This window comes from Phyllosticta capitalensis, assembly GCF_038381095.1.
Source record: "Phyllosticta capitalensis strain CBS 128856 chromosome Unknown BKA78scaffold_9, whole genome shotgun sequence".
In the NCBI taxonomy this organism is placed as follows: Eukaryota; Fungi; Ascomycota; class Dothideomycetes; order Botryosphaeriales; family Phyllostictaceae; genus Phyllosticta; species Phyllosticta capitalensis.
This window is the reverse complement of record NW_027117447.1, coordinates 1-22,336: the sequence shown is the minus strand read 5'-3', so window position 1 is coordinate 22,336 and position 22,336 is coordinate 1. Positions and strand designations below refer to the sequence as shown.

The following is a 22,336-nucleotide window of genomic DNA, read 5'->3' as shown; positions in this document are numbered from 1 at the left end:
TCTTCAGAATTGCAATGTGGATATATATTCGCTCCCACACGCACATCACATCAATGATTCAAAATGATGGCATCAAACAAGAGCTGAGAAGCGCCTCTGTCTTCGCCTCTCTATGCTCCGCCCTCACAACGCCCCCAACTGCCCTTGTATTCCCCTGCTTCTACCTGACAAGACAAGCAATCAACTGCCGGGTATCTCAGCGTCTTCCTTTTCCAGAGCCCGAGGACCTGTTGCATGTTAGCCCGAATTGTGGTACTTTGACCAAACAACTTACAAGCTAATCCTCCTTGCGACCGACTTCAACTCCGTGTCGTTCTCGGCTTCCCTCGCAGCCTTCTCCAGTGCTTGTTGTCTGCTGCTCTCCTCCGACTTGCGCACTTCCTCCTGGCTAGGGGGCAGGCGTTCATTCTGTATGTCGACCTTCCTAGCGTCTTCGAAGCTGTGGATCGCTTGCTTGATGCCCTCTGCACCAAGCATCAGAGTTCCGGCTGGCAGTCTTCCACCCGATGCCGTCTTGAGCTCAGTCACGCGCTCCGACTCCTCACGCAGGACCTGGAATACACGGGACAGGCGTCCGATGGCCAAAATCTTGTTTTTGATGGCGCGGCGTTTGAATTCGGTCGAGTCTGGGTCCAGGGCAGCGCCGGGGATGGGCGGCGACGACGGCCCGGAGACGACCGAGCTTGGTGTCTCTTCTTCGAGCTCCTCCTTCGAGCACGTGTTGAGGATGGCGATGAGCATGTCGGTGACTGTCTCTGGGTCAGTATACGGCGTGCAATTGACAAATGCCACTCACTCTTTTCACCGACGAATGGCAGCGACCACGTAAAGACGTCCATGAAGTTCGGGAGCCAGTACGGGTGTGGCGTGCAGTTAAACTGCCGAATGTTCATAACGTTATTCTCGTACTTGAGAACAGCCGCCTTGTTGTTGTAGACGTCGAGGTAGTTGGGGGCGCTGAAAATCGTCATGACACTTGGGAACCCCGTTGTCCTGGTCTTGCGGTACATGCGGTATCCAGCGTCTTGTGCTTCGTGTGCGCGAATGATGGAGAGCAGGTTGTTCTTCTCGAGGAAGGCGCAAGCGGCGGGGTAGGAGAAAAAGTACGAGCAACCGCGGACGTGGTTGTGGACGAAGAATTCGGATGTCTTCTCCTGTCCAAACTCCTCCAGTGGGTCGGCCCAGAGAATGTCGCACATCAAGCCGTGGGTTGGGGGCTCCCGGAAGCGATCAATCTACACCTGTCAGACCCGCACATGTTTTCGACGCTATCCCACTTACGCTCTTCAAGTCCTCCAAAGTGTGCAGCTCGGGACTCAATCCGCCGTGGATGCAAAGGAATTGCTTGTTCATGACTGCCGCCAGCGGCAGCGCGCAAAACGACTCCATGCAGGCCTCGTAGACGGCCTCGCTGTACTTGTGCTTGCATTCGAGCTTGAAGGTGAAGTAATCCGTCAAATGCCGGCATTCGTGGTTGCCGCGCAGCAACCAGAGGGTGTTGGGATACCAAATCTTGAGCGACCACAGGTAAAGGACGCACTGCGACAGTCAGAATAGCCATTGGGGCCAGGCCAAAGCAGACAAACCTCAATGCTAAAGTAGCCCCGGTCGACATAGTCACCCAAGAACAGGTAGCGAGTCTCGGCAGGGTCGCCGCCGACCTCGAACAGCTTCATCAAGTCGTAGTATTGACCATGAACATCGCCGCAAACCGTAATGGGCGCGTCCATCTCCAGCAAGTTGGGCTCGGACTTGAGAACCTCTGTACCCTTGCGAATGATCCATAGTGCTTGCTCCTCGGTCAAGCGGCCTTCGCGGTAGAAATGTTGCTTGAGGAAGTTGATGTTGGGTTTGCTGGAGTCGTTGGGCGCCCAGAATTGCTCGGCGGTGGGAGTGGCGACGGCGGGGGCTTGAACGTCTGTTTGCGCGAGCTGTCAGCGAGGATTCCAGCGCGGACATGTGGCAAACGGGGCGGCGAGTAGGCGATGGTTGCACAACGGGGAAATCGAGTCGTACCTTTGCAGACGCGGTCCAGCGTGCTCACCTGGGAGCCATCCTCCATGGTGTGCAGGGTGAAGTCGATCTCAGGGACGGGCTTCTTTTGGTTGACTGCGCGCACGGCATTCTGGATGTACTCTTCGGTGTTCATGGGTTCGTCGGCAGACATGATGGCGGCGACTGACTCGGCGAGAACGGGAGGGAGGAGAGAGTGAGAGGGGAGCTGGCCCCGTTTGAGGACAGGTAGAGGTCAAAGACTGCTGAAGATGGCGGGCGCCAACAATACGAGGGGCTCAGTCAGGAGAGGAAGGAGGGGCAAAAGCAATGCGACAGTGCCGGCGACCAAGTGGTGTGGTTGTAGTAGAGGGTGGAGTCTGGCGCAGCAGGAGTGATCGTGAGCGCGCAGCAGGGCGGAGAGATGTCGAGGAGAGGGGCGTGGACGTGTTGGGAGATGAGCGACAAGAAAGTCCGAGTTGGTGCTGGGCGGAGTGGGAGGCTCCACGGGCACGTCGCTCGGGAACTTTGTCGATCTCGTGGCAGGGTCCAGCTGTGGCGGTGAAGTCTGAGCCAAGTGCAACAACACGAGGAGTGCTCAAGCTACTTGACGACAAACAAAAAGATGGAAGAAGAGATGGTGTTGAGTGACAGCTGGAGGTGTGGTGTGCGGCGGCGGGACGTCAGTCTGGCTGCGGCTCTGTTCCAGGTCCTTCAGGCTGCCAGTGCCAGCACCACAAACACATGCACTCTGGCTCCCTTGGCTCCAACATCGCCCCGCCCAATCATCTGCGACTGTTTAGCACTACTTGTTTGACTTGGCCACTTTATAAACATCTACGTCCGAGGCCTCTAAATGCTCCCGATGCTTCCAAATTGCCCTCTAACATACAACCCGATGCTCTATATAAATGTGCCTGTCAGATCTACGTGCATGTAACTACCCCATCTATGTACATGTACCAAATCTACAGCAGACTCTGGGCCTCGACCACCTTCTCCTCCTTCCACCTCTCAAACGAAAACCCCAGCTCCTCCAACGTCCTCACCTGCTCCCTCGCCTTCCCCCTCGCCGCAAACGCCTTCTTGATCTCCGGGAACCGCTCGCGACACCAGTAATGCCACTCGCCCCACCGCGGCGGCGTCTTGCCCGCAGCAGCCCCTCCCTCCTGCTGCGCCGACATGGCCCAATCGTGCATCCCGTTGATGTAGTCGGCGTCGCGCGGAAACGCCAGCGTGTGGAAGTCGTTGCCCGCGCCGTTGACCGCCAGGGTGTGCTCCTCCCACGCCCGCATCTGCGCGTACGGCGGCAGCTCGAGCCGGCCGGCGTACGCCCGCGCGATGGCGGCGCTTTGCACCTCGGACGTGGGGAAGGGGATGATGCGCTGGTTCAGGACGATCAAGGAGAGCGTCGGGTGCGGCGCGAAAAACGTGTGCTGGTACGTGTGGTGCACGCGCGTGCCGTCGGTGACGAGCGGCGGCGAGACGGTCGAGAGGAAGGACAGCGAGTAAAAGTAGCCCGTACAGAAGATGATGGAGTCGATTGATGCCTCGCTGCTCCCGTCCTCGAAGATGGCCGTCCGCGTGCTCGGATCCAGCTGTTTGATTGCGGGCACTTCCTTTTTGAAGCTGGGCGTGGGGCCCGGCGAAAGATAGGAAGATGACTTGATCGAGTTGATCAGGGGAAGCTGGCACTGTGTTGCGACTTGTGTCCCAATGTCAATGCCAGAGGCGCTGTTTCCGACGACTATCACTTTCTGTCTCATCTCAGCGTCCTGTCCACTCTGCGGCCGATGAAACTGACCTTGTCTTTGAACGCTTCGGGATTTCTGTAGAATTTGGAATGCGTGATGCTTCCTGGATGCTTCTGGTGCCACTCCTTGATTCCCGGGGCGTCAGGAATGAAGGGAACGAAAAAGTGCCCGTTGGCGACCACGACTGCATCAAATACTTCGTCCTTCTCCTCGCCTGTGACCACGCCTTTCGTCCTGACGCTCCACTGCTCCTTCAATCCGTTCTGGTCCATTTTCGAGTCGAGCAGCCGCACATCAAGCACTTGCGTCTCAAACTGAACCAGGTGGTTGACGTCCTCTGCATAATGAGCGAGATAATCTTTGATAGTTGGGTGCTTGGGAAACAGCTGGCTCTCCTCGGGCATCTCGAGGTCGGAAAAGCGCATCAGCTGCTTGGGGATGTTTGTCTCGAGCAGGTCGTAGACGGGCGAGAGGAACTGGGGATTTCTCCCCTTGTCGCCACCCCGCCATATGGGCTTCTCCAGGTCATCTTTGGTCGGGCGCGTCTTGGGCACGGCGAAGCTGCCGTCGTCCGTGTCTTCGGCCGTGTAGTTCCACAGGCCGCCCGGCGCGCTGCGCTGCTCGAATGCGACGATGCGCTTGAACTTGTTCTCGGCACTCAGGTACCTGGAGAACAATGTGAGCAAGAGGATCAAACAACGGCGGGTCGTGTATGCAAGGTACTTAAGAGCCGCGAGACCGCTCGGACCAGCTCCGATGACGGCAATGTTTTGGACGTGGTTGAACTTGATGTTTGACGCAGAAGTGGTGGCCATGGTGCGAATGGCGCGTGCCGTCGTCGACGAGAGCATGCAGTAGCACAGTAATAGAGTAGTTCTACAACACGACAGACGCCCACAGGCAGAGAGAAGAGCAGGGAATCCAACCAACCATCAGACCATGCACCCGCACAGAAATATATGGGGAGAACAGCCCATTTTCGCGCCGAGTCAGGCTATCACGACATCGGCCTCTGGTCGGCTGCCCTCGGCCGACTTTTGTGCTCCCGTTCTTATCGATAGCGGCTGGCGTCATCGAATTTCTTAATCCCAAAAGTCGCGGTTGTCGAGCTGCTGCATCCGACCTCTCTCTTCTCTTTGCCGCGGTACGTACTCTGGTGCCTTTCATTGGCCAATCCATCGTGTTTCTTGGCCAGGATATCACCGGAAACTCTGCCAAACATCTCTCTGCAACAACCTTTTCCGGCTAAGCTGCTGCTCGAAAGAGTAAAGACCTCTTCTGCGGAGGTTTGAGGAGCAGCCATGGCAGGACGCTATCATGCCTACTAGAGGCTGACTTGCGATTCAAGATAATATCCGGCGCGGGTCTTCCCCAGATCTTTTCACCAGCAAGCTTCCGCCCCGGCCCGCGATAGCTCCCCGCAGCCATCGGATACCGCCATTCAAAAGCTCAGCACTGCTCCGCCTCAGCATGCTCCGTTCGCTACGCTCCTTTACACCTCTTGTATCTCGTCGTAGCTTCTCTGCCGCCTCCGCTACCATGGCCAACAAACTGCGCATCGGCTTCGTGCCAGGTACCGTCACACATTTCCGCGCGCCGCCGTCTGCTGCTAACAAGAACTTTCAGAGCACTTTTCCACACCGCTCCACTTTGCCCACAAGTACTTTGGGCTCCAGGCCGACCTCGTCCCTTTCCCGTCCGGCACCGGCCACATGATACAGTCGCTGCAGTCCAAGGAGATTGACGTGGGAATCGGCCTGACCGAGGGCTGGGTCAACGGCATTGGCGACGCCATTGTGAACAAGGGCGATGCCGACGCTGCGGGCTACAAGATGGTCGGCACGTACGTCGAGACGCCGCTGTGCTGGGCCATCAGCACGGGCAAGGATCGCGACATCAAGGGCGTCGAGGAGCTGCGCGGCAAGAAGATTGGCGTTAGCCGCATTGGAAGGTACATTTGGCGCATCATTGCAGTCAAGAAAAAAACACTTGGACATGGATGGGGCTGATTGATTGGCAGTGGTTCCTACGTCATGGGATTCGTTCTAGCTGACCAGCACGGCTGGCTTGCGCAGTCCAAGCCCGGCGAGGCGCCCTTCGACGTCGTCCCTCTCAACACCTTTGCCAAGCTGCGCGAGGCCGTCAACGATGGCTCCGCCGACTTCTTCATGTGGGAGCACTTCACGTCAAAGCGCTACTACGACAATGGCGAGATTAAGCGCATCGGCGAGATTTACACCCCCTGGCCGAGCTGGCACATTGTCGCGCGTGAGCCCAAGGATGAAAGGGTCGAGGCCATGAGCGATGCTATTAACAAGGGTATCGAGTACTATGGCGAGCACCAGCAGGAGGCGATTGAGTACATTTCAACGCATCTTGACTACTCGGCCGAGGACGCAAAGGAGTGGACCAAGACTGTCCGGTTTGCCTCGAATGTCAAGGGCGTTGATCCTGCTGTCGTTGAGAAGACGATTGACATTCTGGCCAAGGCGGGGAGATTGGATGCTGGAAAGTGCGGCGTGGACCACATGTTGGCCATCAAACGGGCTTAGAGGCCAAGAAAACCCTAATGACATGGTTGAATGTTCCTGGTGGTGTTGCGTATGGTGAAAGGAGTCCTATGCCTCTGCTGCAGCCGCCGTCTTCTTTCCTCCGCCTGCAATGAGATCGAGGAATCCCTTCTTGCTCATCTCCGTGACCTTTTCCTCGCGCTTGTCAATGCCAACCACTCCACTCTTCTTGGCCTCTCGCGCGGCCTGCTCTCCCTTGACCTGGGCAGCACGGACTGCATTGAACAGCTTGACGACACCCTTTTGCGCAGTCTTCTTCAGCCGCTTCTCCTCCTCTTGAATCTCTTGCGTCGAGATGTCCGGTGTTTGTAGTCCCAACACGTCCTTGACGCGACCCTTTTCCAGCTGTGCCCTCTTCTCGTCGCGCATCTTGCCCTTTGCTTTGGCTTCGAGCTTTGCCTCAGCGAGCTCCTTGCCCGCATCCTGCGCAATCTTGCTGCGCGAGAGAATCGGGTCCGCGCGCTTCGTTGTCGTGAGCTTGGCGCCCAAAATTTTTTGCATCGACGTCGCGAACGCGTCCGGGTCGTTTCTCTTCTTCTTGTTCCGGCTGGGTGCGTTGCTGGAGCCGCCGTCCGACACCGAGGCCTCAGATTCACCCCCTGAGCCCTCCTCGTCTGAATCCATCTCCACGTCGCCTTCTAGATCTGCTTCTGAGAATTCATCGTTGCCGGCTGCCTCGTCGGACTCGTCGTCGGTGCTTTGCGCTTCTGCTTCGGCGGGCTTGGCCTTCTTGGTCTCCTTCGGGGGAGCCTGCGCTTCAACTTCTGATTCTGACTCTGATTCCGACTCGTTTGCGTCGACAGTCTGAGGCACTTCCTCGTCTGCGCTGTCCTCGTCGCTCGAGCTGTGGTAGTTGTTCTGCTTCTTGATTTTCCGGGCCCGTTTCGTGGGTTTACCGCGGTTAAGATGCTCCGTCCGTCTCCTCTTGAGCGCGACAGGAGTTCTTGAAGGTTGTGGGGGCATTTTGGCGAGTCGTCCGAGGAGTTGATGGTGGTGGTGAGCAGACTTGGAGGTGGTCGACCGAAATTTTGGGCACGGCCCCTGGCAGAAAGCGAGGCTCCAAGGCGGTGAGCACCGCCAGCTCCGCTCCCCGCGTCGACCGCCGACGCATTTCCATCCACGTTGAGTTCCTCTCCGCATCTTGCACACATCTACCTCTCCTTTACCCTCCGCCCACCTCTTCGCCATGGTTCTACAAGATCTCGGGCGGCGCATCAATGCCGCCGTCTCGGACCTCACCAGGTCGCCAAATGTCGACGAAAAGGTGCGCCGCGCGACTCAAGATTGCGTCGCACTTGCTAACCGCATCGCAGGCCTTTGATGCCATGATCAAAGAGATTTGCAATGCGCTCATGGAATCCGACGTCAACGTCAAATTAGTCGCTGGACTGCGCGCGTCGATACGAAAATCCGTCAACTTCAAGGACATTGGGCCGGGCGTGAACAAGAAGCGGCTGATTCAAAAGGTACCCGGGAATTTGCCACGGCCAGGACTGAGGCCTTTACTGACAGAGTCTTGCAGGCCGTTTTCGATGAACTCGTCAAGCTCGTAGACCCCCACGTCGAACCGTTCAAGCCGCGAAAAGGCAAATCCAACGTCATCATGTTTGTCGGTCTCCAAGGTTCCGGCAAAACGACATCGTGTACAAAGCTGGCAAGATGGTACTCTGCACGCGGCTTCAAGGCCTGCCTCGTTTGCGCCGACACTTTCCGCGCCGGAGCTTTCGACCAGCTCAAGCAGAACGCGATCAAGGCCAAGATCCCATACTACGGCAGCCTGACTCAAACCGACCCGGTTGTCGTGGCAAAGGAGGGTGTTGAAAAGTTCAAGAAGGAGCGCTTCGAGATTATCATTGTGGATACCAGTGGTCGGCATAGGCAAGAGCAGGATCTTTTCGACGAGATGATACAAATCCAGCAGGCCGTTCAGCCGCACCAAACAATCATGGTCCTCGACGCCTCGATAGGTCAGCAAGCAGAGGCACAATCCCGCGCATTCAAGGAGACCGCCGACTTTGGTTCCATCATCCTCACCAAGACGGACGGTGCCGCAGCAGGAGGTGGTGCCATTTCCGCTACGGCCGCTACCCACTGTCCGATTGCATTCCTGGGAACGGGCGAACACATGCTGGACCTGGAAAAGTTTGACCCGCAACGATTCGTTTCCAAGCTGCTGGGAATGGGAGACGTACAAGGGCTCGTTGAACACGTGCAGTCGCTCAAGCTGGACCAAAAACAGACCATGAAGCACATCCAAGAAGGCATCTTCACCATCCGCGACTTGCGGGAGCAGCTCTCGGGCATAATGAAGATGGGACCTCTCTCCAAAATGGCCGGTATGATTCCCGGCCTCTCGGGCATGATGGGCGGTATGGACGACGAGGAGGGCAGCATGAAGCTGAAGCGCATGATCTACATCTGCGACAGCATGACGGACGCAGAGCTCGACTCGGACGGCAAGTGCTTCACGGAGCAGCCGTCGCGCATGACGCGCGTGGCGCGTGGGTCCGGCACGTCGGTGCGCGAGGTCGAGGAGCTCCTCTCGCAGCGCATGCTCATGGGCAACATGGCCAAGAAGATGGGCGGCAACATGAAGAAGCTCCAATCCGGCCAGGGCCGCGCCGCCATGGGCGCCATGGGCAACAAGCAGCAGCAGCAGGCCGCCCTCAAGCGCATGCAGCAGATGGGCGGCCCCGGCGGCATGCCCGGCATGGGTGGCATGGGCGGCATGCCGGACATGGGCGCGCTGATGAAGATGATGGGTGGCGGCGCCGGTGGCCCTGGTGGTGCGGGCGGCATGCCCGGCATGCCGGATCTGAGCAACATGGACATGGGCAAGATGATGAGCATGCTTGGGAACATGGGCGGTATGGGCGGCATGGGAGGCGGCGGCAGGGGAGGCAGGAGGTAGTGCTCTCTCACCCGTTTACCCCTTACTCCTCCTTTTTTCTTCTGCCCTTTATCCATTCACGATGATGACGATGTCCGCTCGACCCCGGGTGGTGCGTACCCTTTTTTGTGCATCATCTACATAGCTACAGATTGGCGTTGCGGCGGTTGGTTGGAGCGTGTACTGTACAATACATTTTGCAAGGTACTTTGGGTCTGCCAGAAGGCGGCGGAGTATCCAATAGACTGACGAGGAAAGCGGTCGAAATTGATCAATGAATCAGTCGAGGTGCCCCTTTCTCTGAGTAAACGTCTTTTCCTACTCCATGTCTGTTTGTCTACCCTCTCTCTCTCTTTCTCTTTGTGATGGCCCAGTCCAGAGTGGCAAGCAATGCTACGTCGTGAAAACGTTGCGCAATGTCGTTGCGTTGCAAGATGTGGCAGGGGTGAAAAGTACAAGGAAAGGGGCAGTTCATCATGTTGTATTATTGCCACTGTTTGTGTACCTTCTGTCTTGTGCGTTTGTACCTTCTTGCCCTTAATCATCCGGTGCCGCGATGTCGTGTGGCTTGTTGGATAATGAGAGCAGAATGCTGCTCCATTGTCTGTAGTCTGTAGTCTGTAGTCTACTGTCTTTCGGTAGTTGTCGCAGCTCTCATTGTGAATATCATTTGGTTCAGCTGTAGGTTTTTTGCTTTCTTCTCGGAGTTTTCATGCTTCTGGTGGTCGAGGGAGACCGGATGGGTTAAGGAGGATCGGATGGGCAAGGGCGGGGGATAGTGGGTGAAGTGTGCGAGCGCGCAGACGAGACTCTCCGAGCGTTGCGCTGGTGATACTGGCACGTGGAAAGGATCCAAGGAAGATCTGCGCAATTTGACATGGTTGCGGCTTGGGAAGGTCCGAGATGGGGTTCGAGGAGCAGGTAGCAGAATAGGACAATTTTCTCTCTGGTGTTAGCTAGACGGACGAGACAAACGGAATGGGAGAACTTGAGAGAGAAGAACGAAAGCATTCTCTCTACTTCCGAGCGGCATTTTTTCTCTTCCAATATGTCTGTTTTCACTGTTTTCCTGTGCTCTATGCATTACACTGCCGTTGTGAGAGGAGTTGTGAGCCCCCTGCATGAAATTGAAAGCATTTGGAGCATGAAGTAGGGGCGCATAGAGTTTCAAAGAATGTATTGAGTGCCCACGTGTGGATTCAGTTTATTCTAAGGTAAAAAAGGGGGGATATAGCAAACGCCTCTTGAAGATATCAAATAACGCAGCAGGACACAGGCTGCCTCTGTATGTCCATGGCGCACGGCAACATGATAAGGATCACGAGGGACTTTAGAGCCTGAAACGCCTATTTGAAATGCATGCTCAGCGTGAACATCGGCGCCTTTGTCGAGTAGCGCCTGAATCAGTTCGATGTCTCCATGGTAAGCTGCGAATTGAAGAGCGGTTCCACAAGCCTTCAGTGGCTCCCAACTCCCTGCATCGACTGGCAATGTTGTGCCCTGAAAGGGAGTGTTCACTTTGGCGCCCAAGTCAAGCAGCATCTGCACTATTTGTACGCGCTTGTGAAGTGCAGCTTCTGCTACGACAAATTCGGGAATTTCGCCAATCTGCGCGTGGTTTTCAAGCAAAAGCTGCGCTGTCTTCGCTTGTCCACTTCTCAAAGCCAGCATGAGAGGTGTTTGGTTGTTACTGTTGGCTTCGGTACTGGCGCCATGGCCGAGCAGTATCTCCACGACCTTTGTATGTCCTCTTTCGGAAGCCGTGTGGAGCGGACTGGGAAATTTGTCGCTGAAAGGATTGACGTTGGCACCGTTCGCAAGAAGCGTCAGAACAATCTCGACGTTGCCTTTTTTTGAAGCAGCGTAAAGCGGACTGGGGAATTCGCTGCATGGCGCGTCGACATTGGCACCGTTAAGAAGCAGTGCTTCAACAATCTCTAGGTGTCCCATTCGTGAAGCATTATGGAGTGGAATGAAATAATCCAGGTCTTGGTCCAGTTTTGCCGCATTTGGCCACGGAAATGATGTTTGAGCCAGCGAAACAGCTTCGAAGTGCGTCTGCGGCGAGTCTTTGAGGAACTTTCTACCGCAAGGATCGACGTCGGCGCCACAGGCAAGTAGCATTTTCACAACTTCAAGCTGCCCCCCCAATGATGCTTTAGATAGGGCAGTACCGCCAGCTCTATCTCGAGCATTGACGTCGGCGCCGGAGTTGAGTAAGTTTTCCACAATTTCGAGGTGCCCGCGTAATGATGCGGCAGATAGCGCAGAGCCCTTTTCCATTCCATCTGGATTGATTTCCGCACCGTAGGCAAGTAGCAAATTGACGATGTCGAGGTGCCCTTGCGATGAAGCCAATGTAATTGTCCTTGAAGCATGGAGTTCCCGGCGATCGTTGACGAGGGCACCAAGTTGAAGTAGTAGCTCAACAATTTCAACGTGATTCCATATACAGGCAACCCTGAGAGGGGTTAGGCCCGTATAGCTGATCGAATCGATATCAGCACCATTTTGAAGTAGCAGACGAACTACCGCGAGATGGCCCTTGAAGCAGGCGTACACAAGCGCGCTGCGATTGAACACACGGTGCTCCGCGTTGGCGCAAGCACCTTTGCGAAGTAATGCCTCAACTGAGCTTGTAATGCCCTCATTTGACGCGTAGAGAAGTGCGAGTTCAAGGTCTGGCGCGTCGAAAGGCTCTCTGCCCAAATGCTTATAGGAAAGCTTAAAGCAGGCTGTGGTCGTAAAGAAATCTTCTGCAAGCGAACGAACAGAGCTGCTGAAGTCATGGACGACCCGAGCATGTTCTGCCCAATTAGCAGTAGCGAAATCTGCCAGTGGGAACTCTTTGTTTGCTAATCGAGTTTCTAGCCTCTCAGTATCATCCGAGATTCCCAGCCAGTAAGAGAGGCAAACTTGAGCGATAGTAACTCTAGCGTTTGTCTCGTCTAGGCCCTCGGCAACATCTTTGTCAAGCTGAGCCGACATAAGATATTCCTTGACGGAGAAGTGCGCGAGCTGTATTCGCGTGGCGGTGTCATGTACACCATATTTATTGCGATATTTGCTGGATTTGACCACGGTTACTAAACCGGAACAGTAGGCGGTGATGTTGTCTTCGGGTGAGAGCATTCGGTTCTCTATCTCAAAGAATGGTTTCCGCTCGATGTCTACCGCAATCGCGTCAACAGCCTCGTCGATTCGCAACGGGGTGCTGCAGTAGGTTAAAAATTGCAGAATCCTAATGGAAGATGGCTTCATTGCATCTGGAATTTTCTCCAAGATGCGAGCATAGGTGTCATTTAGTGTCCGTGGTAGCGATCGAAGTGCTCTCCGAAGAGAGACAGGATCACTGCATTCCTCGAGCGCGTCGAGCTGACATGCAACCCAGCGAAACATCCCGTCAGCCTGCTGAAGCAGGGCAGCTTCAATATCATCTTGAATTTTCGGCCGACAGCTCCACTTTTTGAGGCCATCGTGATTTCTGACTCTATCCTTGACATATGTGGATATGTCATTCGAAACCAAGTCGCTCTGGATGTGGATGATATCTTGACTACGGGCGTGGCTCTTATAAAACGATTGAATGTCTTTTTCTGGGCGACTTGTCACTAGAAGATGGACTTTCGTTTTGGTTGATTTTAGTAGCTGATCCATCCATGGTAACAGTCTTACTTCTGAGTAGCCCTGTCGTGTCTCAAACTCGTCGAGTGCATCCAAAACTATCCAAATTTCTTCAGTCTGCTGGAGAATGCTTCGGAAGGTTGCATTCAATGATTCAATGCTTGGGCTCTCGGTCCTGCGATGAGCAAGATATAGAGTTTCCAAATGCTTTTGAGCGTCTTTCCCTTCTTTGTACAGGTGGTATATGAAATGTCGTATGACACCCTCAAGGGACTGCTGCTTACTTTCCGCAAAATCGAAGTAATAGTAGAGAGGTCGACAGCATCTATCTTTCTCCAAGTCTTCGATAATCGTTGAACTGAGAATGGTCTTCCCGCATCCAGGAATCCCATGCAGCCACAGAAAAGAGTTTGGTCTTGTCTTCCAGTCTGAGTACTCTGAACTCTGAAGGAACCACTGGCCAGAGCCTGGATGGCGTTTCCGTAAGCTTTCGCGGTAGTTTTTTGATGGGTCTGGGGCAGCAAGCCAGGAAAGAAGTTTGTCCTCGCTTCTCTCCGTCTTCACATCTCGCATGAAGGCATGCGTGTTCTGAGCAATGGACGCGACGTTGTCCAGTTTTTCGCCAACTTAGAACTTATCAGTCAATTTGTGGAAAGACAACAGTAGGTTTTCAAACTAACGGGAGGACATATGATCGCGAAGACTCTTTTGTGCGTCGACATCGCGTGGGGTGATGTGATTCAACAGGTTTGTTGCGAAAGCAGCTGCTGTCATGGCCGCATAGCCCTGCCATTCTTTGTTCTTATGCGTGTCCGAGTAGTCGCAGATACCCCTGATAACCAAGCATGGAAAGTGGTTCAAGAGTCCCGCAGCCTCCATCTCAAAACAAAGCACGCCCTCCTTTGCGTAAGAGTCCCTTCTCTCGGCATTTTTCATGAGGGTGTTCCCAGATGCTATCAAGCCGTAGAACACCTCTATGTCCTCCCGGTCTTCGGTCCTTGATTTCCGTGGATACAGCCTGTCGGAGTAGTCGATGTCGATTGCTTCGTCGTTGGGTCCGACACAAATCTCGTTGCAGGTCTTCTCCGGATCGCTGTGGAGAAAGGTTGCTACAAAGCGTTGGTCGGTGCTGGGTCTTCCGAATTTTTTCCTCATTTTGCTTCTCTTGGTCAGGATCTCCTCGACGGCTTCTTTAATATCAATTTCTCCAGACTCGATGTAGCTGGAAGTGACATTGACCGACGTGAGTAGAAGGGATGGTGGTTGATTGAGATGGCCAGATTGTTGGAATTTCTGATCCTGTACGTCTTTACCGAAGTCGTATTGCCAGATGCCTCCTCGACCGCCTCCAGGACAGCTGACCACAACATCGCCGAGTCTGATGTCATGCTTGTCGCTGGGAGCGCCGCCGCCAATGCCGACCATGAGGCCGATTCTGATGTTCGGAAAGCTGTGCAGCATATCCCGTGCAACAGCTGCAGCAGGCACAACGCCATATCCGCCAATAGGAAGCAATGCAATGACAACGTTGTGTTTGCCAATTCGACCTACGGTGTAGGCATTGTTGTCGTTGCAAGATGCACGGCTGGGAAGCTCATGTTCTTCGTCGAGAAATTGACGTGCGGCGGTGAATTCAGTCCGGATTGCGCAAATCCAGCCAACCGTGTAGATGTCAGGATCCGACATTGACGGTCTTTGTCCGAGGGAGAAATCAAAAGTGGTGAACGAGAGGAGTATGAGAGGAGTGGCTCAAAGTTGCAAAGCTGACGGAGGTGGGTTTTGGCTGTCGAAAGAGGTCTGTTCGACAAAGGCTGTGGCAGCCATAGCTATCACAAGGCTGAGGCTCAGCTGTGATGGAGTGACACGAAAGTCTTGCGCCTCCGTCTTGTGCACCAAGACGCTGTTGTGGCTGGCCTCATCGATTCATCGCTGCCTTGGTCTCGCTGTTCGTTTGGACGCCAACGGATGTAGAGCGCTGAGCTGCATCAATGTGCCATCATGCAGTCATTCCATCATGCATTGAGAACCAGTCAAACGACCCTAATTCTTCGCTAGCATGGTTGGTAAGCAATGGGCTAAGCCGTCAGCCATGCAGAAGCAAGCTCAATCTGACAGCAAGGCTTCAAATGCCAGATCAGTCGGCCGAAACCCACTCACGACTTAACGAGATTTGGGCCTTGCCTCCGGTCAGCACTCAGATGTCAAACTGACCAAGCAGTTTCTTCTCAATCCGCCAGAGAAACTGGTTGGCCACGCGAAGACCGGAGGATTGGCAAATTGGGTTCGACAACGATCAGGCCCAACATGCAGTGCCACTGAATAAGAGTCGGGCGCCCAAATTTGCTGGGGAGCAAGGCTGATGAATGCTGTGCGATTTTTGATTTGACGTGGCTTCAGAGCTCAAGAAAGAAACAATCGAGTGGCTGATTGCAGGCGCAACATGCTGTGCCGGGCATTGTCACGAAGCCTTGCTGCACGAATGATCAAATTCTAATGCTTTGGAAACGACATCCGATCTAGTGCTGATTCCAGAGAATGACGTGCATGGAGGAGGCTCAACCAGCCTTGCTGCTCACAGCGTGGGGTCCAAAAATGTAAGGTAGCACAGTCAACGCAGCTGGTCCCGATCGATCCTGACTGCGGTTGATGAGATGGCAGGGCCGAAAGAGAGGTAATCGAAGATGGAAACCGTTTGGAAGAAGCCGCGTGCTTGTCCATTAATCTTTCCAAGTAGCTGCATGCGACGGCGACGTACATGAGAGCGGCAGGCTGGATCCAGCTCAAAAGAAATCGCCAATGTCGAATCCATCCCCACCATCGCCACTTCCACTGTCGCCGCCGCTGGCTCCGCCGCCACCGTTACCTTTGTCCCACGGATCCTCCTTTCCCCAGTCAGGCTCGTTGGGCTTTTGAGCATGATGGTAGGCGGAAAAGGCGCCAGCAGCACCGGCCGCTCCCAGGCCTTCGGTGGCTCCAACTTCGCCCAGGCCGACGCCTGCTCCGCCCGCAACGGCTTCTCCTCCGATGCCCGGTATCCAAATGGGAATTGGAACAATGCCGCCGAGTGCGCTGCTGTGACGGCTGAAGTAGTCAAAGTCGATGGTGACGGCCGTGGAAAGCATGACGGCGCGCTCGTCGAGCGTCATGCCTCGAGGGGACGCTTGAACATCCGCTCCGTTCGCTTTGGCAAATATCTCTTCCTGGCTGAGCGCAACAGAGTCCATGCGGAGTGCATACACGCCCGTGTCGGTCAGAATCTCTCGTGCGGCGCCACGCCAGGCTCGATTGACTGATCCAACGATGCCGTTGTTTCCTCGTAGTGTAAAATCCCAAGAAAAAGGCTCCTCGTCGACGTAAGCAAACCGGCAAAGCGCATGCGTTTTCTGATCGCTGAATTGGAGATCATCCGGAAGATTCAGCATTGGTGATCCAGGCGTCGTCACTTGAGCGCCGTCCCGAGGTACTCTTGTGAACATCTGGTACTTGCGACGCAGCGGCGCCCATTGCTGCTGGGTTGCGCCAATCAGAGGCATCGAGGATGCAACAGCCCAGTTCTTGCTGACCTGCTCTGGAGAAGGTTGCGAGGAGAGAGCGCTGTACGATTCGTACACGCCAATGGTCGAGTTGATCCAGCTAAATGGCCGGTGTATGCGGAGAACCTCGCGCTCCTGCTTGTCGAAAACATGAGCCGTGAAAGCGCGGTGAGTGCGGAGTGTCTGCCTCGAAAATTGATTTCCAATCCCACCGTCATGCTCCGCCAGATATCCAATATGGTTTCCTTGGGGATCAAGAAGGACGTATCTGTTGGCCTGTTCGAATCCAACCAAGACGTTCATGGCCTCCAGCTGGCGCTGTACAATGATTGACGAGTTTTGCAAGATTGAGGCAGCCGGGTGGTCTGGCTTCAGGACACCTTCCGGATCATCTGCGCTATGGACGGGGGCAAGGAGATTGACATCGGGATTTTCGGCTCCTTTTCGAATAAGGTCAGAAGCGGCGTCGAGCCGAGAGCGCTGGTTGGCATTTTCCTTCTTGATAATCCTGGGGCGAGAGGCATTTCGAAACTCGAGCAGTGGTAGGCGTTTTGCAGCGACTTTGGATGAGTTTCTGGGTGGGCTTTTTGCCACAGATCTGACCGAACTTTTGGAAGAAGTCTTGCTGTTCGACTGGCCGGCTTGGAAAGACGAGGTGGTGCTGAAAGCTCTGACAAAGCTTGGGCGCGAAATGTCGGGGAAGGACTGTGCAAGTGCACGAGACACGGCCATAATGATGTTTGGTCCAAAAGCTTCGAGGTTGCGATGAAGATTTGAGACAAAAGTACTGCGGCGGTTGGTCAGTCAGTCAAGAGGCTGAAGAAATCCGGGCACGTACAGCAAAGCAAGGGACTACGCCGCAGACGCCAATTGTTTGTCTCCCGTGCTAAGAACGCGTTTTGAAATGTAAGCAGGCACAAGACAAGAGAATACAAGTCCCAAAACAAGGAGAGAAGGCTGGCCGTCCTTCAATCCATTTTGTGGTAGGAGAACGCGAAAAGTGATGTATCATGTGGTCGTGGTGTTGATGTTGGCGACGCGACGACGTCAGTCACTAGCCGCGCGGCAGAACGTCGGCGGCCACAGCTACGCGGCCATTTTTCTCCGCCCGCAAATTTCGTCCTCAACATCTTCTTCACCACGCCAACATGTGATGACTCTGCCCTTTTGCTCGTCCTGCGCGACGCCGAATTGAAACTTACACACCAAACCAACAGCTTCACTCTATCATCGACTCTCCCAAACCTCACAGCTGGTAAGTGCGACGCGCCGTTTCCTCTTCCCCGCCCAACATCCTGCATGATGACAACCTTTGTTACCACAGGAGGCGCACTGACTTTTGCTGCCTCCAATGATGGTCTCTTGTATTAGACTACAACGGTATCTGATCATTCATCCACTGCATCACACACTTCACGCCTCACCTCTGCGAATCTCGCTGACGTTTGCCTCAAGGTAGCCACCGATTTCTGTACCGCCGCGACTTTCGCCATGGGTGACGAAGCACCGGCGATGACGGGCGACAGGGCGCCAGCCAACGGCTCGTCGGTCTCCACAATCCAGGCAGAGGGAAATGGCCATGTAGCTGGAAATTCCAATGGACAAGATTCTCAAAACACAAGTTCCAAACCAGCCTCAAAGTCGGCAGCCTCCAAACGTCCAAAGAGGCCAAACTATGCCCAGATCCATGAACGACCACTGCCAATCGTGACATACCCTCTTCCGGCTTTTGTGCCTCACAACCCGCTATCTCTGCTTCGTGTCGCCTACCTCATGGTCTCCCAATACTTCTTCCCGCCACCCTCGCATCCTCCAAAACGCCATGTCGCCTACCTCTCTTACGACACCCGATCCGTTCACGTCACAGATTGGGCAAGTGTGCGCGCGCTGTGGGAGCAGGGCTTTTTCGGAAAGGGCAGCCTGAGTCGAAGTGAGCCCACTTGGCTGGATCGCGAAAAGAATCGGCGTGGTCTGTCGGGACAACTTCTTGCGGAGGACTACACCCAGAAGCGGCGGCAAGAGAGGCGGGATTTCAAGAACGAGAGAGCCAGAAAAGAGAGGGAAGCCATCGAGGAGCAGCTCCGCAAGGAGGGCAAGCTTGTTGACGAGCCGACCGTCGATGCGACTGCTGCGCTGCACAACACCTCAACCTCTCCAAGTGCTCCTGATGCCGAGCATGCTGCGGCAAATGGGAACAGCCTTCTCCCGGACTCTTCGACCACTGCTGGCGATACATCCGGCCTGAAAAATTCGGACGCCCAGCATGGTGAAGTGTCGCAACCTGCCGCCGACTCCGAGGCATTGGACAACGAAGAGCACCTCCAGCTGGCCTTGGAAGAGGCGTTTTTCCTTTCTTACGGACTCGGTGTGCTAGACATCGTCGACCCGAAAACCAACAAGAGCGTCAACGTGCAGGACTTTTTCCGCCTCTGCCGCTCGCTTTCCTACTTTCCTCCAGCCGACTCAGCAGCCCTGCGCCCAGATGACTCCTTCCTCCTCAAGTACGTCGTGTACCACCACTTCAGGTCCCGCGGCTGGGTGGTCAGAGACGGCGTCAAGTTCTCCGTCGACTTCATGATCTACAACCGCGGCCCAGTCTTTTCACACGCCGAGTTCGCCGTCCAAATCATTCCCTCGTACTCGCATCCCTACTGGGACGACAAGGAGAAGCCTGACCAGAACCCTTGGTGGTGGCTCTACTGCGTCAGCCGCGTCCAAAGCAACGTGCTAAAGACGCTGGTCCTGGTCTACGTCGACGTGCCGCCCCCGCTTGAGAAGGGCGCGGAGAGCGAGCGTGACATTGGGGCACTTCTGAAGAGCTTCAAGGTTCGGGAGTTTGTGTTGAAGAGATGGGTCGCCAACAGGATGCGCAACTGAGATTGACGATGGTCGGATGGTTCCAAATCGATTCAGCCTAGGCAGAGCAACTCGAAAATGGACTGAGTTTGGGACGATTCGGGAAGCCCTTCTCCCATTCCAAATGAACGGCCTGTGAATGATGTCCTTCTCGATGACTTTGAAAGCTGATGAGATGCTGAGGCAGCATCGCGCCTAATCAAGTCGGGTTCGGCGTGTGTATCCTTTCGCCTTTTCGTCGAGGTCCTGATGTTTTTCTGTCCCTCAGCAAGAGCTTTTCGTCGCAGTCGTCTCGACGTATTTTTTTTTCTTATGTCGAGATGCCCACCACCAACCACGACTGAATTGCACCGATCGCCGACGCAAGACTTACGAGCATCTTACCACGCGACGAAAGAATCTACTAGGCCGCAAGGTGTCTTCCCTTTCCTACCCTGAAGAATCCAGAGCAAGCGAAATTCCGTTTACGGCTACCACGGGTTCGCTTCCACTACGCCTTGTCTCGCCGCGCCAACACTAGTTCGTAGTTCATGGCATTCTACTAGCTCCATCTGCCCCGGCTCCCTGGTGCTCCTCGGCTACGCCGACTATCCTGCTCCTGTCCCTTGCCAGCGCAACGCCACTTTACCCTGGATGACCGCGTGCGGCGGCCATTGGGACCAGAAGAAGGGACTGCTGCTGCGCCAATTACCCACACGAGGACGACAACATCGTTTCCACAGCCAAGAGAAGCAACGCGCCGCCACGCTACTAGCCCAACGCAGCTGCTTCGCATCGCATCGTGGGACATGCGCTCTGGATTGCAGCGAACCTCTCCGACTGATGAATGAAAAAACCAATGGCGCCGCCGCCGCTCCAAAGAAAGAACTGACTTCCGTTGTTGCCAAGTCTCCGCGGGGGGTCATGGACTATAGCAAAAATCTCCGATGAACCTACCAGTGGTGCCGCGGCCGATCCAAGACGTTGACTGATGTTGCTGCGAAGTTTTTGCGGAAAAGCGCAAACAGCTTTCAGCCGTTATGTGCAGCAGGGACGTGGTTCTGTAGAAAGGAGATCGTCCTGGACAGGACAGGACAGCGCAACGCACATCTACCTTGCAGGCGTGGTTGAAAGCGACGGACGGCACTTCGAAGCTCACACGCAGGGCGAACAGAAAGAGATGGACGTTCTAGGTCCCTTGCTACGGCGGATGGCCATGTGGCGCACAACACAAAATTGGTAAGGGATCTGTCTGACTGCGACCCGAACGTGGACCCTTTTTTCTCTGGTGGCTTGTACTTGCGCTTTTTGGGGACCTATTCTTGGACCTCGACCTCTATTTTCGACCCCAGAGTTATGATCGTGGACCAGACATTGAGAACCCGGTGTGGTGTGCTATGGTCGGTAGGAATGTACATATACCAGCATCAAGAACAGCATACAGGCACACCAAAGCAGCAAACACGATCAATCGTTCTTCCAACCGACCACCTCTTTCGCTCACTCACGCAGTCAATCTACGTCTTGTCCTTCTATCTTCTCAGTCTTCTCTTTCTCAAGGCCATCCATCCATCATCTACTTGTCCATCCCGTCAACCAACCAAAACGCGAAAATGCTCGCCAGCACCATCACCTCTGCTCTGGCCCTCTTCGCCGCCGTCGCCTCGGCCGCCCCGAGTCCTGCCGTTGCGGCGCCCAACGTGGCGGCGGCGCCTGCCGTGGACCTCAACGCCTTCAAGACCAAGTACTACTGGAACTTGACGAACCTCGTTTCATACAGCCCGGGATCCAAAGCTTATAGGACGCTCGGCTTCACCGCCGCCTTCTCCGCGCAGCAGAACACCACCTCCTGCCAGTCGAGCAACGGAGTTACCGGCAGCTTCCAGCCGTGCGACAATCCCGCCGTCACCTTCAAGGCTGACCTGGGCGTTAACAGTAAGTTTGTCTTTTCCTTTCCGCTGCCTTGCTCGCCTGTGGTCGGGAGGACGCCTGTGGCTGACATCCCTTTCCTCGATTCCAGACGTCACCATCTCGCAGCTGTTCGTGTACAACGGAGTCAACATCCGCGTCAACGGCAGCGCTCCCCTCGACCTGTGGAGCGGCGTCAACACACCCAACTGCTATGCCACCAGAACGCTCTCCCAAATTTGTTCGGAGAGCCAGGTGTCTGTCAATGTTACCAGCGCCGCTATCGTGACGCCGTCCAAGAAGGGCAACTGATTACGGCTACGAGGGAGAAGACTTGTACTTTGATTTATCACGAACTCGCAATCAAACCTTTGTCTGGCGAGCCTGACTTGCCGATTCTCTAGAAATATATGCATCTTTATGAAAAAGCACAACTGGATCTGTGTGATCTTGAGGAGCGGAGGACTACAAACTAAAAAGGGGCTTTCAAACTCGTCGCTATGGCAAAGACTTTGGCCGCCACCACGAGTATGCCGTCGATCAGAGCCACGAACTGACCTACATCAGCGTCACAAACTTCCTAGGCAGCCTTATCTCCGCCATGCCCATCACCGGCGGCTTCTCTCACACATCAATCATCTCGGAGTCAGGCGTCAAGAGCCCGCTCTTCGCCGCCTCTTCACTTCAGCCTGCGTGTTTGCCAGCATCTACATACGGACAGGTGCCTCTCACTAGACCCCCAAGATCACGTAGTCGGCGGAAATGCGACGGCAGTCTTGTCCATCATCGTTGACCCTGCGACAACTATTCCTCAAATACTAGATGGCGGCTGAGAATCTGACCCCCCGTGGTGAGATCGAGATATCCTGTACCTAGATAGGCTTACTACTCGCGTCATTGCACAAGCTACGCAACCGGAAGCGTTGTAACATTCAAAGTTGCTCGCCATACACCGGATTGGGCGAACCATCGCCTCTTTCCCCTACTGCCTGCTGGTGCACAACAAGCTAGCTGGCTGTGACTGAACTGACTGCGCGACTAACTACGCGACTACCCTTCGGACTAATTGCATCACGCGCTAAACAACGCGCCAGTAACTACTCAAGCAACAGCATCACCGGTGCCGCGTTCAACAACATCTACTAGGTACACATAAACTCCGCATCATATTCCTCCAACTCCCTCCGGCCATCACGACACACATATAGCTAAACCGAAACTCCCCGCCTC

At 54.8% G+C, this 22,336-nt stretch overlaps 10 protein-coding genes across 10 annotated transcripts; 5 read left to right on the top strand and 5 right to left on the bottom strand.

Annotated features, from left to right (window-relative positions):
- Nucleotides 1-270: 270 nt before the first annotated feature.
- BKA78DRAFT_255782 (serine/threonine-protein phosphatase 2B catalytic subunit A1) lies at nt 271-2,167 on the bottom strand (the record flags this gene model as incomplete). Its single annotated transcript, XM_066885028.1, has 5 exons — nt 271-749; nt 797-1,235; nt 1,282-1,539; nt 1,587-1,918; nt 2,017-2,167. 5 exons carry the CDS (start codon nt 2,165-2,167, stop codon nt 271-273), a joined length of 1,659 nt encoding a protein of 552 aa, XP_066740853.1.
- Nucleotides 2,168-2,960: 793 nt separating this feature from the next.
- On the bottom strand, nt 2,961-4,561 carry BKA78DRAFT_355182 (uncharacterized protein; the record flags this gene model as incomplete). The annotated part of the gene is made up of 3 exons (XM_066891856.1): nt 2,961-3,749; nt 3,797-4,412; nt 4,470-4,561. 3 exons carry the CDS (start codon nt 4,559-4,561, stop codon nt 2,961-2,963), a joined length of 1,497 nt encoding a protein of 498 aa, XP_066740852.1.
- A 724-nt stretch (nt 4,562-5,285) lies between these two features.
- Nucleotides 5,286-6,298, top strand: BKA78DRAFT_355181 (uracil-DNA glycosylase-like protein; the record flags this gene model as incomplete). Its single annotated transcript, XM_066891855.1, has 3 exons — nt 5,286-5,319; nt 5,373-5,697; nt 5,767-6,298. 3 exons carry the CDS (start codon nt 5,286-5,288, stop codon nt 6,296-6,298), a joined length of 891 nt encoding a protein of 296 aa, XP_066740851.1.
- Nucleotides 6,299-6,382: 84 nt separating this feature from the next.
- BKA78DRAFT_243029 (Rrp15p-domain-containing protein) lies at nt 6,383-7,255 on the bottom strand (the record flags this gene model as incomplete). Its single annotated transcript, XM_066883943.1, has 1 exon — nt 6,383-7,255. A coding segment is annotated over one exon (873 nt), but the record flags the coding sequence as incomplete, so codon positions are not given.
- Nucleotides 7,256-7,502: 247 nt separating this feature from the next.
- Nucleotides 7,503-9,227, top strand: BKA78DRAFT_332808 (signal recognition particle 54 kda protein-like protein; the record flags this gene model as incomplete). The annotated part of the gene is made up of 3 exons (XM_066890018.1): nt 7,503-7,580; nt 7,630-7,782; nt 7,839-9,227. 3 exons carry the CDS (start codon nt 7,503-7,505, stop codon nt 9,225-9,227), a joined length of 1,620 nt encoding a protein of 539 aa, XP_066740849.1.
- Nucleotides 9,228-10,358: 1,131 nt separating this feature from the next.
- Nucleotides 10,359-14,857, bottom strand: BKA78DRAFT_286311 (ankyrin repeat-containing domain protein). Its single transcript, XM_066885714.1, has 3 exons — nt 14,136-14,857; nt 13,511-13,994; nt 10,359-13,456 (listed from the first exon to the last, which is right to left on the bottom strand). Exons 1-3 carry the CDS (start codon nt 14,514-14,516, stop codon nt 10,416-10,418), a joined length of 3,906 nt encoding a protein of 1,301 aa, XP_066740848.1. The 5' UTR covers nt 14,517-14,857; the 3' UTR covers nt 10,359-10,415.
- Nucleotides 14,858-15,155: 298 nt separating this feature from the next.
- Nucleotides 15,156-17,374, bottom strand: BKA78DRAFT_181558 (Scramblase-domain-containing protein). The gene is made up of 2 exons (XM_066883416.1): nt 17,202-17,374; nt 15,156-17,150 (listed from the first exon to the last, which is right to left on the bottom strand). The coding sequence occupies exon 2, from the start codon at nt 17,093-17,095 to the stop codon at nt 15,611-15,613; it is 1,485 nt and encodes a 494-aa protein (XP_066740847.1). The 5' UTR covers nt 17,096-17,150; nt 17,202-17,374; the 3' UTR covers nt 15,156-15,610.
- Nucleotides 17,375-17,875: 501 nt separating this feature from the next.
- On the top strand, nt 17,876-19,240 carry BKA78DRAFT_256173 (uncharacterized protein; the record flags this gene model as incomplete). Its single annotated transcript, XM_066885059.1, has 1 exon — nt 17,876-19,240. The coding sequence occupies one exon, from the start codon at nt 17,876-17,878 to the stop codon at nt 19,238-19,240; it is 1,365 nt and encodes a 454-aa protein (XP_066740846.1).
- A 1,120-nt stretch (nt 19,241-20,360) lies between these two features.
- On the top strand, nt 20,361-21,537 carry BKA78DRAFT_181530 (uncharacterized protein). Its single transcript, XM_066883415.1, has one exon. It carries the CDS (start codon nt 20,596-20,598, stop codon nt 21,508-21,510), a length of 915 nt encoding a protein of 304 aa, XP_066740845.1. The 5' UTR covers nt 20,361-20,595; the 3' UTR covers nt 21,511-21,537.
- Nucleotides 21,538-21,611: 74 nt separating this feature from the next.
- BKA78DRAFT_231986 (uncharacterized protein) lies at nt 21,612-21,773 on the top strand (the record flags this gene model as incomplete). Its single annotated transcript, XM_066883788.1, has 1 exon — nt 21,612-21,773. A coding segment is annotated over one exon (162 nt), but the record flags the coding sequence as incomplete, so codon positions are not given.
- Nucleotides 21,774-22,336: the final 563 nt, after the last annotated feature.

Excerpts from the sequence above, each read along its gene's own strand:
- BKA78DRAFT_286311 (XM_066885714.1), bottom strand. The coding sequence starts at position 14,516 with ATGTCGGATCCTGACATCTACACGGTTGGCTGGATTTGCGCAATCCGG. Across the intron at positions 13,995-14,135 it reads AATACGACTTCGGTAAAGAC|AGAAGCAAAATGAGGAAAAA; the intron begins GTACAGGATCAG and ends ATCCTGACCAAG. Across the intron at positions 13,457-13,510 it reads TCGCGATCATATGTCCTCCC|TTGGCGAAAAACTGGACAAC; the intron begins GTTAGTTTGAAA and ends ATAAGTTCTAAG.
- BKA78DRAFT_181558 (XM_066883416.1), bottom strand. The coding sequence starts at position 17,095 with ATGGCCGTGTCTCGTGCACTTGCACAGTCCTTCCCCGACATTTCGCGC.
- BKA78DRAFT_181530 (XM_066883415.1), top strand. The coding sequence starts at position 20,596 with ATGGTCGGTAGGAATGTACATATACCAGCATCAAGAACAGCATACAGG.